Consider the following 17,329-nt stretch of genomic DNA (forward strand, 5'->3'; position numbering starts at 1 on the left):
TTATTTTATTGGCTGATAGAGAGAAAAATGAGAACCAGAGAGCTCTATCATTGATCTGGGAGTCAGGAACAGAATTTCAAGGCTGGTACTCTTTGAAGAGAAGTGGATATTAATTCAACAGTACAGGAAAATAAAAATAAAATTGCAGGTGTTGGAAACTTGAAACAAAAACTGAAAGGTTGGAAATCATCAAAAAGATCACAGGCAACATACACAAAATGTTGGAGCAACTCAGGAGATCAGGCATTTGAACACAGGTACCTGGGATCCTAAATGGGTCCAAACCGAGAGGCCTGATAAAAGCTAGAAGTCATCTGGGGAAAGGGAAACAGTTGTTTTCTCATTTCTCTTCTCCAATTCTGACAAAAGCTTCTCGACTCAAAATGGTAACCGTTTCTCTTTTCACAGATGCTTCCCAACATATCAAATTTTCCAGTGTTTTATTTTTATTTCAGATTTCCAGAAAATGAAGTTTTTTTATTTTCACATTTGTATTGCTGAGATACTTTCAGAAATTGTATGATTCTCTATTTACAGCTACTTATAGACATTAAAAAGATCTGTACTTTCAAAAAGAACCAGTCAGAATTAAAGAGTATATTATCCAAACCTTCTCATTAGAGCAAAAGAAACTGAGAACCAAGACTGCAGAAGAGAAATAAAGTGGACAAATAAATGTACCAATTTAAAGAGAGTAACACAGACATAAGAGTTTACCGATTCAAACAGCCTTAGGTTCTAAATGTCAAATGAGCACTGAAATAATGATTAATAAATTTATGAGTACACAGTAACTTTAATAAATAGCACCAGAACGATTCCATACACTTAAGAAAATCTTTGGAAAAAATAGTCCTGGAACAAGTTAGTCACTTGTTCCACCTAAACAAATTGTAAATCTTTTGGAAAGATTGGTATTTACCTCAATACTATTTATGGCTTTGTCATATATTCCTTGATGCCCTTACCCAACAAATGTGATTGAAAATTTGATTATGGTTGTCTATTGGAATACAAGAATTCCATATGCTATAAACAAAAGTGCTTTCTTATTTTCCTTCCAAATTACAATTTAGTTTTGCTATTGTGTCCCCTAGTTCTGTAATATTTCATCAAAAGTTACTTTCCTGTGTATGCCCATCACGTAATTGTATTTAAATAGAAATGAACAAGAGCATTCAATAGTTTTCTAACAAGAGTTTGTTCCAATCTCACAATTGAATCGTTCACTTCCCAAAAACAAGAGTAAGCAAAGCCTGAAAAAACTTAATGCCGATGAAAAATCATTATCGGTAATCAATATACCTCAAAATATCAAGCAATCTTGTTGGACTTTGGAAAGAAAAATCTTAGTAAGGCTTTGATAAACTAGAGGGCAATAAATCTGGTCATATCCTAAAGTAGTTCTAAATTTTAAGCAACCAAAATTTTTTATCTATTATTCTAAATACTTAAGGGAAGCAATTCTGGACTGTTCCACAAAGTTCACCTTCATCCACTGAAGGCCTGATTAAGAGGATGCCTTGATTTTACATGCAAGCTCTTTCAGGAAAAGGTCTCAAGACTTTCCTAGAGCCAAGATTTTTATGACATTGGAGGCCTTGGCCCATTGAGATTACGCCAGCAATCCTATTCCACCTGTTGCATTTTCATTTTCTTTCTTTTTTTTCCCCTCTCCTCCACCTAAACTAGGGACAATTTGCAATAGCCAATGAGTTCGAGATCAATCTCTTCAGACTCCATACAGACAGCATCGCAGCACTGAACCGCTGAGTTCTTCCGGCAGATTGTGTGTTGCTCCAGATTCCCGGTTGTAATGATCATCAGTATCCTGGAATTGGCAAACAACCCAGAACAGAAAAATCTCTCGCCACCCATTCCCATTTATCCATCCCATGAATGCTTAACCGCACTGACCCCAGCAATATAAGCTACATAATGAATTATTGCACTTCCCACTGGAAATGCATGCCAAAATGAATGGTGCTGTGCAGGGGTGTTTCTCGCTTATATTGATTTTAAAAAGTGTTGGATATCATTACTAATTTGATCTTGCCTTGAGTGTATGAAAAGAAAATCGATGACAGATATAAAAAAAACTGAAGCGAGTAGTGTAAGAAAACGAATATTACCCTAAAATGTAGCTGGGCAGGTTTACAGTTGGCTGGCAATACAACCCAATGACATAGCCATGGCTGAGATGACAGTGTAGCTGCAGCCGCTCGCTGAGCTCGTCACCCAGGCCGACAACCCGGCCGTACGTGTAGGACAAGCGGGCGCCATCCGCACCGCTGTCGTAGCACACAGCAGTCCTCTCGCCACGGCCCGCCGCCGCTCGCAGCACCAGATCGTGCAAGCCGCTCGCCCTCGCTACCGGACGACCACAGGCGCCATCTCCAACCTCTCCCTCCGCCGTTTCAAACATTACTGAAACCTCCCTCTTGTTAGCAACCATTCGGTCGCAGGGCACATCGACTGAGACAACGTCATGACGTATATGACGCTGAGATAACCCCGTGCGCATGAAACGTCATTGGATATTCTCGCATAGTATCGAGAGGCGCTTGCGTTCGTCTTTATGTCGAGTTCTGCAAGAAATTCTAAATTGTACCTTATATTTTTATATTTAAAACGAGTCCAAAGATTGAGACACTGGAGAATGCAGATCCTGGAATTTGGAGTAAAACAAAATAAATTGCTAGAGGAGTTCAGCATCTATAGAGAAAAAAGGGTTAACGATGTTTCAGTGATCAAATTAGAATTGTTTACACAAAGGAAGCTCGATCAAAGGGGCACTCTGTATGCAGGGTTAGCAAATTCACAGATGACTCGGAGATTTATGTCTTTTTTTGCTGTCCACAAGTGGGGACAGACGCCGCTAATATATTGATGCGTAAGTAAGGTGTATGGAACGATTTAAGAATGTTATCCTAGTGTCAAGTGTGCACATCTGCAACGGAATGACAAGAACCTGGGAAGTTCCAAAGAATAGAAGTCGTTAGACCCTACAGAAAGTGTAGTTGGCATATTGTAGGAAGGATGTGATTGCACTAGAAAGAGCAGAGAAGATTCACCAGAATATTTTTTGGGACAGTGTTTCACTTTCATGGAGAGTCTGGATAGACAGGGTTTGTTCTGAGTGCTGGAAAGAGGACCGGTATTTCATGGGCAGCATGAACATGGTGAACTCATGGTTCCATTTCTGTGTTCTATGCCTCTGAGATGAAAAAGAATATGTATTTTTAAATGAATACGTCCTTCTTGGATTACCCTAAGGTAATTTGCAGCTATGAAATGCCTTAAAAGTGTAATTAATGAAAGATTAGGTATTTTATGTGGTCGTCAGTTTGTACGAAACAAGCCCACACAAAATGCAATGCGATTAAAAGCAGAAAATGCTGGAAATACCCAGCAACAGACTCTTTGACAATAATTGCTAATAATGACCAAGATAGTGCCGTTTGCCGATATTTGGCCCATTTCTCTCAGTCTGCGTATATTATTTTAATTTAAAAATATTCTATCTGCGTAAACCACTTTCTCTGGCAGTTTGTTCCATTTACTCAACACCCTCAGCTTGAAAAAGTTTCCGCTCAGGATCCTAACTGGCAATGTTTTCTCTTGGATTATGGAACTGATTTTTTAAAAAGATTCAAAGTCTGAATCAGGTTTATTATCACGGGTTTTGTCGAGAAATGTGTTAATTTTGCAGCAGCAGTTCAATGCAATTCACACAGTAGAATAAATAACCATATATGTATATTGGATAGATTAAAAATCGTGCAAAAAGAGAAATATATGTTTAAAAAGTTGTTCATGGGTTCAATGTTCATTTAGGAATCGGATGGCAGAGGGGAAGAAGCTGTTCCCGAATTGCTGAGTGCGTGCCTTCAGGCTTCTGTACCTCCCACCTGATGATAACAGTAAGAAAAGGGCGTGCCCTGGACGCTGTTTTCTGAGAAACTGTTCCTTGAAGAAATTGTGGTTACTTTGGAGGGTATTACCCAAAACGGAGCCGATTAAATTTACGACACCTTGCAGCTTCTTTCCCTCCTGTACAGTAGCACCTCCCTCCTCCATACGAGACAGTGATGCAGCTTGTCAGAATGCCCCCCACGGTACATCTGTAGAGGTTTTTGAGTATATTTGTTGAAGTATCAAATCTCTTCAAACCCCTAATAAAGTATAGCCACGGTCTTGCCTCCATTACGTTGGGTCCAGGTTAGGTCCTCAGAAATCTTGACACCCAGGAAATTTAAACTGCCCACCCTCTCTCTACTTCTGATCCCTCTATCAGGATTGGTGGTATGTGCTCCTTCGTTTTACCCTTCCTAAACTTCACAATCAGCTCTTTTGTCTGACTGACATTGAGTGCCAAGTTTTTGCTACACCACTCCACTAGTTGGTATATCCTGCCCCTGTATGCCCTCTGATCTCCATCTGAGATTCTACCAACAAAGGATGTATCATCATTAAATTTAACACTAATCAGCTCAGATTGTAGTCTTCCAGTTAGGAAATCAAGGATGAAGTAGTAAGTACAAAGGCCCAGGTTTTGTAACTTCTCAATCAGGATAGTGGGAATGATGATCCAGTAACATCATAAAGGATCACCTTGCTCATGTTTGTCCCATTTCCATCAGGGAGCGGTCTACATACCATCCACGCCAGGATCACCGTTACTTCCCCAAGCAGCAAGGCTGATGTACACCACGACCACTGCTTTACCATTTTTCGTAGAGGGACGTCCATTTAGAATGGAGTTGAGGAGGAATTTCTTTAGCCAAAGACAGAGGTTGATTCTGGATTATTAAGTGCATGAAGGGACACTGGGTGTTGGCAGGTGATTGGGAAGGAGAGGGAAATGGATTGGCTGTTATAAAATTCCGGAACAGACTTGATGAGCCAAATCGGCTAATTATGCTGCTATATCCCTGGAAATGCTATTGCTGTGCCAATGAACTTGTTCCAGTTCCAGCGCTGTCTATAAAGAGTTTACACACTTTCCCCATTACAACATTGGTTTCCCTGGGTACTCCAGCTTCATCGCATATTCCAAAGGTGTAAAGGTTAGCAGGTTAGTTGTTCACATGGGTGTAACTGGACAGCAGAGACTGGTTGGGAGAAGGGCCTATTACCCGTACTGTATCTCTAAACAAGTAAAGCAGCTTACCAAAAGCAAAAGCCCAATTATCAGAACTGACAGCCTATGTATTGGATATCAATGATGGCGAATAAATTGGCCAGGTTGTTGGGTTGAACTGCTTGTTCTTCTTGAACAGTGGATCATGGAACTAGTGTGCATCATGGTTTCGTCTCACCCTGACAATACATCAAATAACCAGTATTCCCAAAGCACCACCAAGATAACAAGAAGAATGACATACATTTGTACATCTAAAACAAAGATGTTTTTAATTTAATTTTAATCTAATTGAGCTTCTAATTTAATAGATCAACAGAATTAATTTTCTTTGAAGATGTTAACTTCTCTAGTGTTTCCAAATATTCATTGCTTTTATTTAAAATTCCAAAGGGAATTAAAGATATTATTCAACCCCCCCCCCCCAAAAAGTAACAAAAAATTATTCAATTTCAAATTCAACAAACTGGACAGAATCTTGATATTGCACAAGCAAAAATGGTGGAACTAAATATTTTATGTAGTTTATTACATAACAGCTTGCAATTTTCCACCACGGATATGTTACACCCTAATGCTTAACAATGCAATAGTGGAATGTAAAATACTTTAGTCAGAAAATACAAATGAAAAAGTGATTTCACTTTCTTTTACCAATTGTCAATATTACAAATCAGATAAATATTGGAACAATGCATTAAAACAATAAAAAAAGGACTTTGAGAAAAGAAGTCCATTTGTTCCAAAGGTACAAACTATTTAGACAATTGAGCTTATGGGACAAACAGTTAATGTTTAAAAAAAAGCCTTACTGTTACGTAAATGAGATATATTGGGGCCACTATCTACATTTTTCATACAAGTATTTATACAAGACAAAGACAGCAACACATTCTTAATGTACAATGATTGATAATTGATTTTCTAAAATCAAAGTAACAGGATTGAAAGCTTCACCATGTAAACGAAATACTTGTCATTAGGAATAAAAGGCACATTTGATATCTAAAGGCTATCCAGTTGTACAAAGTAAACTACTTTTGTTTTCAACTATGTAACAGCCTTTGGCAATTTAATTAGCTAATAAATTGTTGAGCAGCCAGTTCAAGAGTCTATGGACAAAAAGTGTACAGTCAAATGCTTAACTCAAATGAAGTCTTGAGTAGCTAAAATTAAAAAAACCTTAAACAAGTCCCTTCACCGAACTTTACTATCTCCTTGCCCTGATGGTATTTACAAAACATTGTGCCTCTATTACATCTGAAAGAAAAAGCAACATTGCAAAATTTAGCCAACTTAAAAAGAAAAGAAAAACCAATGGTGAATTTTAAAAAAATATGCTCATTTTCCAAGGGTATTCTAAACTCTTGCAATCTGGTGTTTCTCCATAAGTTTAATCATTTTTATGTCATAATTTCCAAAATATTTCAGGCAAAATCTGAAGATGTATTTCTCTGATATCAAATGACTTCTAATAAATGCACTTCATATGACCATCCTTGGAATGTCTACCGTCAAGTGATGCAGTCTTCAACAGTTCCACAGAGGTGCAAAGAAATGTAATAGAGGACATGGATTTGTGCAAGAATTTAATGCTGGCACCATCAAGAAGAATGACTGGATGGTGATATACCGACAAAAATAAACCTGAATAACAACAGGGGCATAATTAATGCAATTCACCACTCAAGCTCCACGGGATATTTTCCGGTGAGACAAGCTGTACAATGACCCATTTGTCTCACTGATGTTTTGCCATTTTCAGCATCATATAGTATGGAATTTGTTTGCCTCTTAATTCCCTCTTGTACAGCAGATACCAATCCGTCAACAGAAAGATATATCACACTAGATGCACCTTCAAAACAAAAGGGATAACAACATTTAAGTGGTTATTAAGTGAAGCTGCAAACTGTTAAGTCATTTTATATCTATATGGATAAAAGCAGTACTGTCCACAACATGAATCTTGTACAATATGAATAAAGATCGAAAGAACTCATGCAAATGCATTAATAATAGTCTCAAATCTAATGCAACAAAGTACATCAGAAAAATTATACATACTGAACTTCACAAGTAACAGAACGCCTTCACGTTCTTAGAGGATGCTTTCACATCTTAAATAAAGATTACTGAATAGTACAACTATGTAATTCAAGCAACTTCACCACTCAAGCTCAACAGGGTTACACAAATTCATTTTCTCACCTTATTTTTGGTAATTTTCAGCATTATTTAGTATGAAATTTGTTCAATAAAAATTGTTTTCAGTAAGTTTGCGCTAAAATATGTAATAATGTGTCAGACTGTCAATAGTGCTTTTAGAAGCAGGCAAAAATTGAGAAATTTATAGTTAAAATCCCTCTATTTTCCTTCAACTAATCACATCTATGGATGATCTATTTAATAAAACAAAATATTTACACATTTATTTACATAACAAAGTACATGGCTTTTGTAATTGACAGTAGGAATGAACATTTCTGAAAAATAAAATAATACAAACAGAAACAAGAGAAAAATCTGCAAATGCTGGTAATCCAAGCCACATACACAAAATGCTGGAGGAACTCAGCAGGTCAGGCAGCATCTACGGAAAAGCTGACATTTTGCGCTGAGACCATCCATAGATGCTGCCTGGCTTGCTGAGTTCCTCCAGCATTTTGTGTGTGTTGCATAACACCAACAGATGAAGTTCATTTATTTTGTTTAGACACAGCATGCTAACAGGCTCTTCTGGCCAAACAAGCCTACTAACCCACGTCTTTGGAATGTGGGAGGAAACATTAGCACCTGGTGGAAACACAAGCAATCACAGGAACACACAAACTTGTTACAGACATCAGCAGAGTTGTAGGAATTACAACAACTGCTACGCTACTGTGCTGCCTCTGACTTTGTACCTATTTGTGTAAGTTCAGAAAATATGCAAGTCAATAAGCCCCAGAAGCTGATTCAGTGCTCCTAGTAAGGGAGACCCAAGTTAAAAAAATACAGAATGCAGCTTGCATTACAATTATTTTCAGTGGACCAAAATGTACTCACCTTTGACTGTCAGCTCTTCAGATAAGCCAAAGGTTAAACATGAAGGCCACTTTGCTGCAGGACTCACCATTAAGTCTGGCAGCTACACAAATGTACTGAGTTGAAGAACCATACTTTATATTCAGTCCCTTAACTTTATGCAGTTATTAACTGGTGCTACTAGTGCAATCCCATTCATCTGAACAGTATAGTTTTCTTTCTTAATATTTTAACTTACCAGTCTTTTAGAACCATTTTTAAATTTTGCTCAATGATATCTAGAGCAAACCATGCAAGTGGCGAACTCTCACTATGAGGATATTCTGGAGCCTCGTGATCTACCCCCTAGTTAATATCCCATTCTGCTTCATAACCACAGCACCAGGGCCAATGGTCCTGTTGTGACACAAAAGGCAAATGGAGCCAGGAGAATAAACTATATAATACACAAACAAAATTGAGCCATTGGGCCCATCAAGTCTGCTGCACCATTCAGTCATGGCTGATTTTGTTTCCAATCCCATTCTCCTGCCTTTTCCTTGTAACCCTTAACCTTCTCACTAATTAAGAATCTTTCAGTCTCTGCTTAAACACTGTACACCAAATGACTTGGCCTCTATGGCAATGAATTCCACAACTCACCACCCCCTGGCTGAAGAAATTCCTCTTCGACTCAGCTGTAGTAGTTCGTCCCTTTATAGTGAGGCCGTATCCGCAGATCTTTGACTTGACTCTCTAACTAATGGGAACTGCATCTCCACTACCACCTAATTCAGACCTTTTGATGTTCGTAGTGCAAGGGTCAAGCTGGATGAAGAACAATTTGGCTCAATGTATAAAATACATGTAGATTCATGCTGATGATCATCTATGGTGAACTGTGTAATGTTTCTTCCTATGAACAATAATGAATATTTACCTTGAGATTTACCTCCAGGATGATAAGGTAATAGAAAGATTAAAAAAGGGGGATTAATGTAATAAAACAGCAATGAAGAAATGTCAGGATAAGGGAATGCAAAGGAAATTAAAGTCTGCCAAAGTATGGAAATATAAAAGTAGCTACAATCCTACACCTTGTCCATCATAAAATCTGTGAATCATTTGAGAAATCGATAACTAAAAGTCACCCAACTGAAAAAAATTGGCACTAATTATAACTGGTTATAAAGTATTTAGAATATGAATAATGAACTACTAATTACACAAAATAGTAGAGCTCTAGTTCAAACCATTAAATTATTAAATGTACCATACAAAACTTTATATTGTTTCTGCTTGAATTTTCAGATTTTTGCTACAAGAATTCTACATAGCAGTAAGTATATCTTCAGTGGCCAGTTTATTAGGTACATCCTGTACCTGATAAAGGGGTCACTGAAGGGATGTTCATGGTCTTCTGCTGCCATAGCCCATCCACTTCAAAGTTAGGTGTGTTGTACATTCAAAGATGCCTTTCTGCACATCACTGTTGTAACATTTGGTTATTTGAATAACCGTCATCTTCTTGTCAGCTTGAACCAGCGTTAACTCTGACCTCGCTCATTAACAAGGTATTTTCACCCACAGAACTGTCGCTCACCAGATGTTCTTTGTTTTTCTGCACGATTCTCTGTAAACTCTAGACCAGGCATGGGCAAACTACGGCCCGGGGGCCATATGCGGCCCTTTAAGCTTTTTAATCCGGCCCACAGAACTTGATGAAATTATAGTAATAAACCTTGTTAACGTTTTTCCCCCGCAATTCTGGCGTTTTCCCAATAGATGACGCACTCTATATACATTTGTGGCGACCCATTTCCTGGCACATCCGAACCGGCTCACAATTAGCCAGCGTTCTGGCTAAGGGAGATAGCCTGCGGGGATTTGCGAGCACAGAGTTTTGGAGCCTCTGCGCCACGGGGGGCAGGTTGAGGGAGGCTTAAAAGTGAGGCTGGGGATTTCGAATAAAGTTTTTTTCTTCGACTGCAGTTACCGACTCTGTGTCGTAATTTTAGCGCTGCATGTAGCACACCGCTACACATTGACCTTTGTTGAGGTGCAGCGTATTACTCCACATTTGCGTTTTACTCTTTGTTCGGCTCGACCTATTTGTGTGAACAGGCGTTCAGTGTCATGAACATCAACAAAGCCAGCCACGGATCCAAGTTAACTGACCAACACCTCAGGTCCATCCTGAGAATCGCCACAACAAATCTAAATCCAGACTTTGATGCGCTGGCTAAAAAGGGAGACCAACAACACTGTTCCCACTGAAATTAAAAATAAGTTTCTTCATTGTGTTATGTAAAAAATGCATTTGAAAATATTTTTTTCAATAAGCCTTACATGTTACATGTCATTTCTGTTAAGTGATGGACATGAGTAGTGCGCAGGTGCACGTACGTTCTCAAATAAAAAATGCGCTCCAGATCAAATAATGTGCTCCACATTCTGGCGCGCTGTCACTGTTCTGTCCTTGTGCTGGTCGTTGTTGAGTTTTGGCACAGGGGACAATTGAATAAGAAGGAGCAGGACAAGTAGACCTGCATCTCCTACCGTTTTTGAAATAAAGACAGGCAGGAGGAGAGTGATGATGATAATATCTTGAAGGATAACAGAATTTTCAGTGCTTTAAAATAATAACTGTTACTATTAAAAAAGCTGTATTTTATTCATTTAATTTTCAGTGTTTTAAAAGTCATTTCAATAAATAGCTAAATACCATGGGACTTCAAAGACAGATATTTTGTTGTAATGCATTTGTTCATTTTCAATTGAAATTAAAGCACATGTTTTCTACATATCCCATGATATTTTATTTTCTCTTATGAGGTGTATTACCAAAACACTCCGTCCATCTGCTCCTGGTCCAGCCCCCCTGTCAAATTTTAGAACCCTTTGTGGCCCACAAGTCAAAAAGTTTGCCCACCCCTGCTCTAGACCACTGTGGATGAAAACCCCATATCAGCAGTTTCAGAGATACTCAAGCTATCCCATCTGACACAATCACTCTATGATCAAAGTAACTTAGATTACAATTCTTCCCATTCCGATGTTTGTTCTGAACAACTGAGCCTCTTGACATTGCTGCATGTTTTTATGCATTTAGTTGCTGCTACATGATTGGCTGATTAGATATTTCCATTAATGAGCAGATGTATAGGTATACCAAATAAAGTGGCTAGTGCAGGGGTCGGCAACCTGCGGCTCCAGAGCCGCATTTGAAATGTAATTCGAAATTTGAAGATTATGGTGATCTTGTACAATCTAAATAAAACGTTGTGGCGACCCCATTTCCTGGCACATCCGAACCGGCTCACAATTAGCCACCGTTCCGGCTAAGGGAGATAGCCTATGGGGGTTTGTGAGTACGTGTCTTTTGGAGCATCCGCGCCCACGGGGGCGCGGGTTGAGGGAGGCTTTAAAGCAAGGCTGTTTAGTTCGAATAAAGTTATCTTTGACTGCAGTGTCATCATCACACCGCTACAACGTGTTTTTTATCGCTATTAATATACGTCACCACTGCCAATGCCTGACACCCGCCAGTGCGCGATTTCTTTTAATTTTTCGATCCAAGGTAGGCTAACTATGGAGTAACCGTCAACCCAACGTCTTTTTTTCGGAGTTCAAAATGTTTTTGTTGCATGCAGAAATGTAATTTTGTTTTCTCTGCAGGAGTTCATCAATTTCATAAATGCAACACATTATAGTTTGTTTATACATAGCATAAAGGCAAAAAAAAACCGTTGTATACAGTGTTATTTCATTTTAAATGTCAAACGGGTTTTGTGGCTCCCAGTGTTTTCTTTTCTGTGGGAAATGGGTCCATATGGCTCTTTCAGTGGTAAAGGTTGCCGACCCCTGGGCTAGTGTGTGTGCTTGATGTCCAGGCTAGAAATCCAAAATACAGCTGTCCAAAATAAAATTACACACTTGACTGAAAACAGAGTATGTTTGAAGATACAGTCCAATTTAATGTTGTACTTACTGTACAACACCAGAACAATTTTGCTAGTGCTCAGTTCTCAAAGGCATATTGGACTAGTTATTAGCATTGCTGCATGGCACTAGTCCTATGTTCCATAGCAACGTGAATGTACCCAAACCCCACTCCAAACATTCAACTCTGCCACTTCTGATCTTCTGTATTTTCTTTTGATGCAATGGTCAGTACTTGAACTAAAGAGGCTACCGTCATCTAGATTGGGCATCTGACAGAGGTCCAAACATATTGGGCCTAGCTATTCATGTCTACACATTAAAATTCTGGACAGAATTATTGCTATTTTGTTAACTTAGTTATTGTTTTCAGTTTCCAGTTGACTTAATTATTACCATCACAATTCTTGAGCTCAATCAAAAAACCCTGAAAGCTCATTTGGATTCAGAGTTGCAAGTAGGAAGGCTTTATAAGGTATTGGTCAGATCGCACTTAGGGTATTGTGAGCAGTTTTTGTTTCCTCGAAAAGAATGTGCTAGCATTAATGAGTCCAGCGAAGGTTCACAATGACCCCAGGGTTAATATATGATGGCTTTGGGCCTGTTCGGTGGGGGGTGGGGAGAAATCACATTGGAAACTATTGAATATCCTAGAAAGAGTGGACATGGAGAGGATGTTTCCTATTATGGGGTATCTAGCATCAGAGGGCACAGCCTCAAAATAGAAAGACGTTACTTTAGAACAAAGACGAGGAGGAATTTCTTTAACTGGAGGGCAGTGACTCCATGGATCTCATTGCCACAGCCAGCTGTGGAGGCCAGGTCATAGAAAAAATATTTTAATCATAAGAAATACATTCCAAACTCAATAAATATGTTTTACTGCTGCATGAAAAGTGGGTCTACATTGTCTGCTTCACAAGATAAAAAGTAACTGAAGCAACATTTGAGGATAATAGCGACTAAACTGGGATCACAAAAATGAACTTCAAAATGGAAATTCACTCCAAACTAATTAGACAAAAAGCATTCAGACCTTCAGCAAAAAAAAAGATTTATAAAGAAAGAAAGAAGAACCTTAAACAGAAGGTTAGAGCAATTACTCTGAGGAAAAATTAGGACTCGCAAAAGCGAAAAGAAAGCTCTTTATGGTAGAATGGCTATGGAAGAATGATCAGGTTTCAGCCAAGAAAGAGAAGGTTGCACTGGAGTTATGCTAGTGTAATCGACCATGAAAGGTAGAGGAATAGCCGAGGAGGGATAAAAGTAATAAATCAGGCTTGCTTTTTTTTAAAACCTTCAGAAACATGTTTTGATTGATTCAATTTCAATGATTAAATGCTTTCATTGATTTTTTTTTATAAATTTTGAAAGTCAAGGACATTTGGCATCTGCCAAGCTTCTTTCCATCTCAGAAGTTTTGATGTCCAGGATTGGTTGTTCAGGCCATTATCTTGAGCAGGGCTCTGCCAGTGTGTAGTGCTTTGTCATTTGGAGTGGAGTGCCTACTGGCAATAAATTAACACTGACTGATCCAGAAAGGCAAGTTGATGCAATAAAATAAACAGAACGTAAGTAAGGCCATTCGGAGTACAAAATCCATAGTCAATCCAGCTGTCCCAACTCTTTACTCTTTCCCAACATCTTGGCAATCTACCTTTAATTAAATTTTAGAACACTTCAGTATTTCCACAACACTCACAAGCAGCCAAGTTCCAGATCGCACCCTCCCTTTTTGTAAAGAATCTTTCCCGCATATCGTCATAACTTTTGCCCATTATATTGAATTTGCTTTACCTGGCTCCTCTTCCACTCACTTATGTGAAAAAATTTTATTTGTTTACTCTTGCTAAGCTGTTTGTGATCTTGTACACTTTGTTAAATCTCTTCCCAACTTTCTTTGTACATATGGTAGTAGTTCAAACGCCTCCAAACTAACATTATAGATTAAATTCCAAGAAGCATTCAGATAAATCTCCACTGTATCCTCGCCAGGGTCTTTACATTCTCCCTGAAGTACATTGGCAGGACCGGATCCAAAATACCTTTCATGGTTTCTAATATTAGCAGTAACAGTCCTTACAGCAAATATTTTTTTTAAATCTTCGAGGTAACTGAGTTTGTAGCTTTTGCACATTTATCAGGGGTAAGCAGTGAAATTATCAAAACTGTTAATGTTCTGGGAAGGACAACAGAAACTGTGGATATAAAATCCGAAACAAAAAATAGATTGTTGGAGAACCTGCTAGATCAAGCAGCATCTGTGGTGGCAAAAGGTATTAAACTGTTGCAGACCTGACCCTGAATTAGGATTAAATTTGCAGATAAATGTTGTTACATTGACAGTGGACCAAATCTAGAACAAAATCAAGTGGAGTTTCACCACTTCTGTTCCAATAAACCCCTGTAAAATGGCAATTGCTATATTATTAACTTAATGACACGCAATTACACTTTTCACGTCAAAACAGATAGTTCAACAAACCTATATATCCTGCAAGGTCTTCAAATTCTGGTTTGTTGGCAATCAGTTCTTCTTTTGTTGGAATGTTAATACCCATATAACAAGGGAATCTTATTGGAGGTGAAGCCACACGAATGTGTACCTTTAAAAGCGAATTAATAAAATTTAGAAAAGCAAGGTAATACCATTAGCAAATACTACCATTTAAAATATTCCATCATTTTGAAAGGTAAGCAAAGCTCAATAAAGCTCTACGTCAACATTGATATAACTGGTATGTTTTTTTAAAGTTAAGTTATTTTAATTTAAATACATAGTTCATGCTACGCAAGTAGTACAATCATATTACATTTTTTAAAATATTCCAAAGCTTCTTTTACTAATACCTCTTTGGCACCAGCTTCCTTCAGGAGTTTAATGATTGGAGAAATTGTATTTCCACGCACAATTGAATCATCTATTAACACAATCCGCTTTCCAGCAAAATTATCACTCAGGGCTCCAAATTTTTGTGCTACTCCTAGTTGCCTCAGTCTTGTATTTGGTTGAATGAATGTTCTGCCCACATAACGATTTTTGCATAGTACTTCAACATATGGTAGTCCGGCCTGTAGATCAAAAGGAACGATATCAATATTCCCCCCCCAACCAAATTAATACTATCTCACCTTTATATTTGTAAGATTTATCTTTAAAGTATTTGAATAAGTGGCTAGCAGAATTATACTTTTCCTCAAGAATGTCATCCTCTTACTACTTTGCGGCAATCTTCAGAGGTTCGAGTCACTGAAACCTACTTGTATAGCATCTAAGACAAGACGATATTATAGTCAAAGCAAAGCAACTGTAGTAGCTAACTTGATATAGTAACAGGGCTACTAAGAATGTCAGAAAGCATTAAATGTGCACTTGACAAGCTCAGATTTAAAAATAAATCAGTAAACATGGATAAATAATGTTTTAGCTCACAAATCAGCAAAAAAAATTTAAAAATTAATAAATGTAAAAAAAATGATTCTTCATCCCTACTTCCCATATGCAGCATTGTTGTCAAATAAAGATGAATTACAGTTGTATGGTTAATTGCTATATGTTTACTTTTTATACTTTCACACACAAAACCTTTAATGGCATTTTATTGACACTGTTCAGATAACACTCCGAATTTTGTGGAAATCCCAATTATCAGACTGATATTAAAGGAACAAAATGATAATTAAATATTTATCCCTTAATTTTTAAAATTCTGCTAATCCTATTTAAATGTAATTCCTGGGATTTAAAATTAGCTGCATTGCTCCTTATGGATTAATGGTCTGAATGCCAATCAAAAGGGAAGGCTTCAATTTTATCAGTTACACAGAACAACGAAACATTCTAAACTATGGAGACAGTAATCGAGTTCAGAAGACTGATAATATGGTAAAACGGATTAACTTCAGAGAAATATGCATTTTGGTTAAGAATAAAGTGACCAGGCAAACCAAATAAATAGTTTTAAAAGGATGCAGGAACGGAGAGAACACGAAATGTATGCAACATAATTCTCTGTACATGGTAGAATCATTTGAGATCATTTAAAAAAAACAAACCGAATCCATGGCTTCATTAATAATGACAAAGCACAAAGGTAAATACCCAAGTCTTCAAAAATCCTGTTTATTTCTGCATTCATTTTCGTGTACTAGCCTTTGAAAACACAGTAAAATAATAAGACAAGACTGAAGTAGCTATGGGCATTTTCATCAAAAGCTGAGCAGGTAATTTTTTAAAAACTTAGGAGCCTAAAATCAGATACAAATTTTGGTAAGGTTAAATGAGGAAATTGTTTCTTATTAATAGGTAGGTTATAACTACAGGAGACATATTTAAGCCAGCTAACAAAAGAATCAGGAAACTTGTTTTTAAACAGTGTATTTACATGAAGTGATCTCATCAAAGCTACCTTGTTTGGCGAATGTAACTTTCTGAAAAAGCAAGGGTTTAATTGGATGGCTCCACTAAATAATCCTTCAGGTGGCCTGCTCCTAAATTTTATAATTCTAACAGGTTTAACCTATGACCATTGGTTTAAGAGTCTGGAGTCTACATACCTCCTGCGCATAACCAAGTGCTGCTGGAGTTGCGGATTCTGGAACAGTGCTCACTAAATCTGCATCTACAGGTGCCTCAATAGCAAGCTGCCGCCCACATCGCCGCCTGACTGTATATACCATCTGTCCTTATTAATCAAAAGAAAATGAAATACAAATGAATACTGGACAGAGACTGAAAAGTATAAAAACATGTAATAACAAAGAAATTTGGATAATAATTCTTTTGCCTTTAAACAAATCAATTTATCTGTACAACATTCTACACATGAAGTGCAAATTTTAGTTAACATTGAGTGCATAAGCAAGGCATACTATTTATTATAAATTACTATAAACTGCACATTTAGACTGAGAAGTAATGTAAAGACTCATATATGAAGGATATAAGTAAAAGTCAATGCAATTCAACAAAAGCAAAATGTAGGGTTGTTTTGTAGGACCACTTGTACTGTGACTATAAACAGAACTGTCAAAGTAGCACCAGCCAAAATGTAATTACTAAGTAGACAAATATTGTTTTTATTTATTTGAAGGGTAACAAACCACCTTTATTACAAGATTTTAAAAATACTTTCTCCAACTACAGCAATGCTAAATGAAGATTTAGTGAACCAGGTTACATATTACAACAGTATTAATTGGAAAAATTTAAAAAACGGCTGTCCGAAGAATTCAGAT

The 17,329-nt window shown here is 37.5% G+C and overlaps 2 protein-coding genes across 6 annotated transcripts in view; both read right to left on the reverse strand.

The window, feature by feature from the left end:
- aasdh (aminoadipate-semialdehyde dehydrogenase) overlaps nucleotides 1-2,464 on the reverse strand; it is a 32,512-nt gene extending 30,048 nt beyond the window's left edge. Inside the window, exon 1 of the mRNA XM_059989248.1 lies at nucleotides 2,133-2,464. Coding sequence (XP_059845231.1) covers nucleotides 2,133-2,455 — 323 coding nt within the window. The 5' untranslated portion in view covers nucleotides 2,456-2,464. The remainder of the gene's footprint in view (nucleotides 1-2,132) is intronic.
- Nucleotides 2,465-5,447: 2,983 nt separating this feature from the next.
- Nucleotides 5,448-17,329, reverse strand: part of ppat (phosphoribosyl pyrophosphate amidotransferase) — a 70,488-nt gene continuing 58,606 nt past the window's right edge. For 4 of the 5 annotated variants that reach the window (XM_059989254.1, XM_059989256.1, XM_059989255.1 and 1 more), the window contains exons 8-11: nucleotides 16,649-16,776; nucleotides 14,942-15,163; nucleotides 14,577-14,697; nucleotides 5,449-7,001 (exon numbers count right to left, since the gene is read on the reverse strand). In XM_059989254.1, coding sequence (XP_059845237.1) covers nucleotides 6,823-7,001; nucleotides 14,577-14,697; nucleotides 14,942-15,163; nucleotides 16,649-16,776 — 650 coding nt within the window. In that variant the 3' untranslated portion in view covers nucleotides 5,449-6,822. Of the gene's footprint in view, nucleotides 7,002-14,576; nucleotides 14,698-14,941; nucleotides 15,164-16,648; nucleotides 16,777-17,329 lie in introns of all 5 variants that reach the window. The other variant, XM_059989252.1, reaches the window with a different exon arrangement.

The sequence above is a fragment of the Hypanus sabinus genome, chromosome 14 (assembly GCF_030144855.1).
Source record: "Hypanus sabinus isolate sHypSab1 chromosome 14, sHypSab1.hap1, whole genome shotgun sequence".
Lineage (NCBI taxonomy): Eukaryota > Metazoa > Chordata > Chondrichthyes > Myliobatiformes > Dasyatidae > Hypanus > Hypanus sabinus.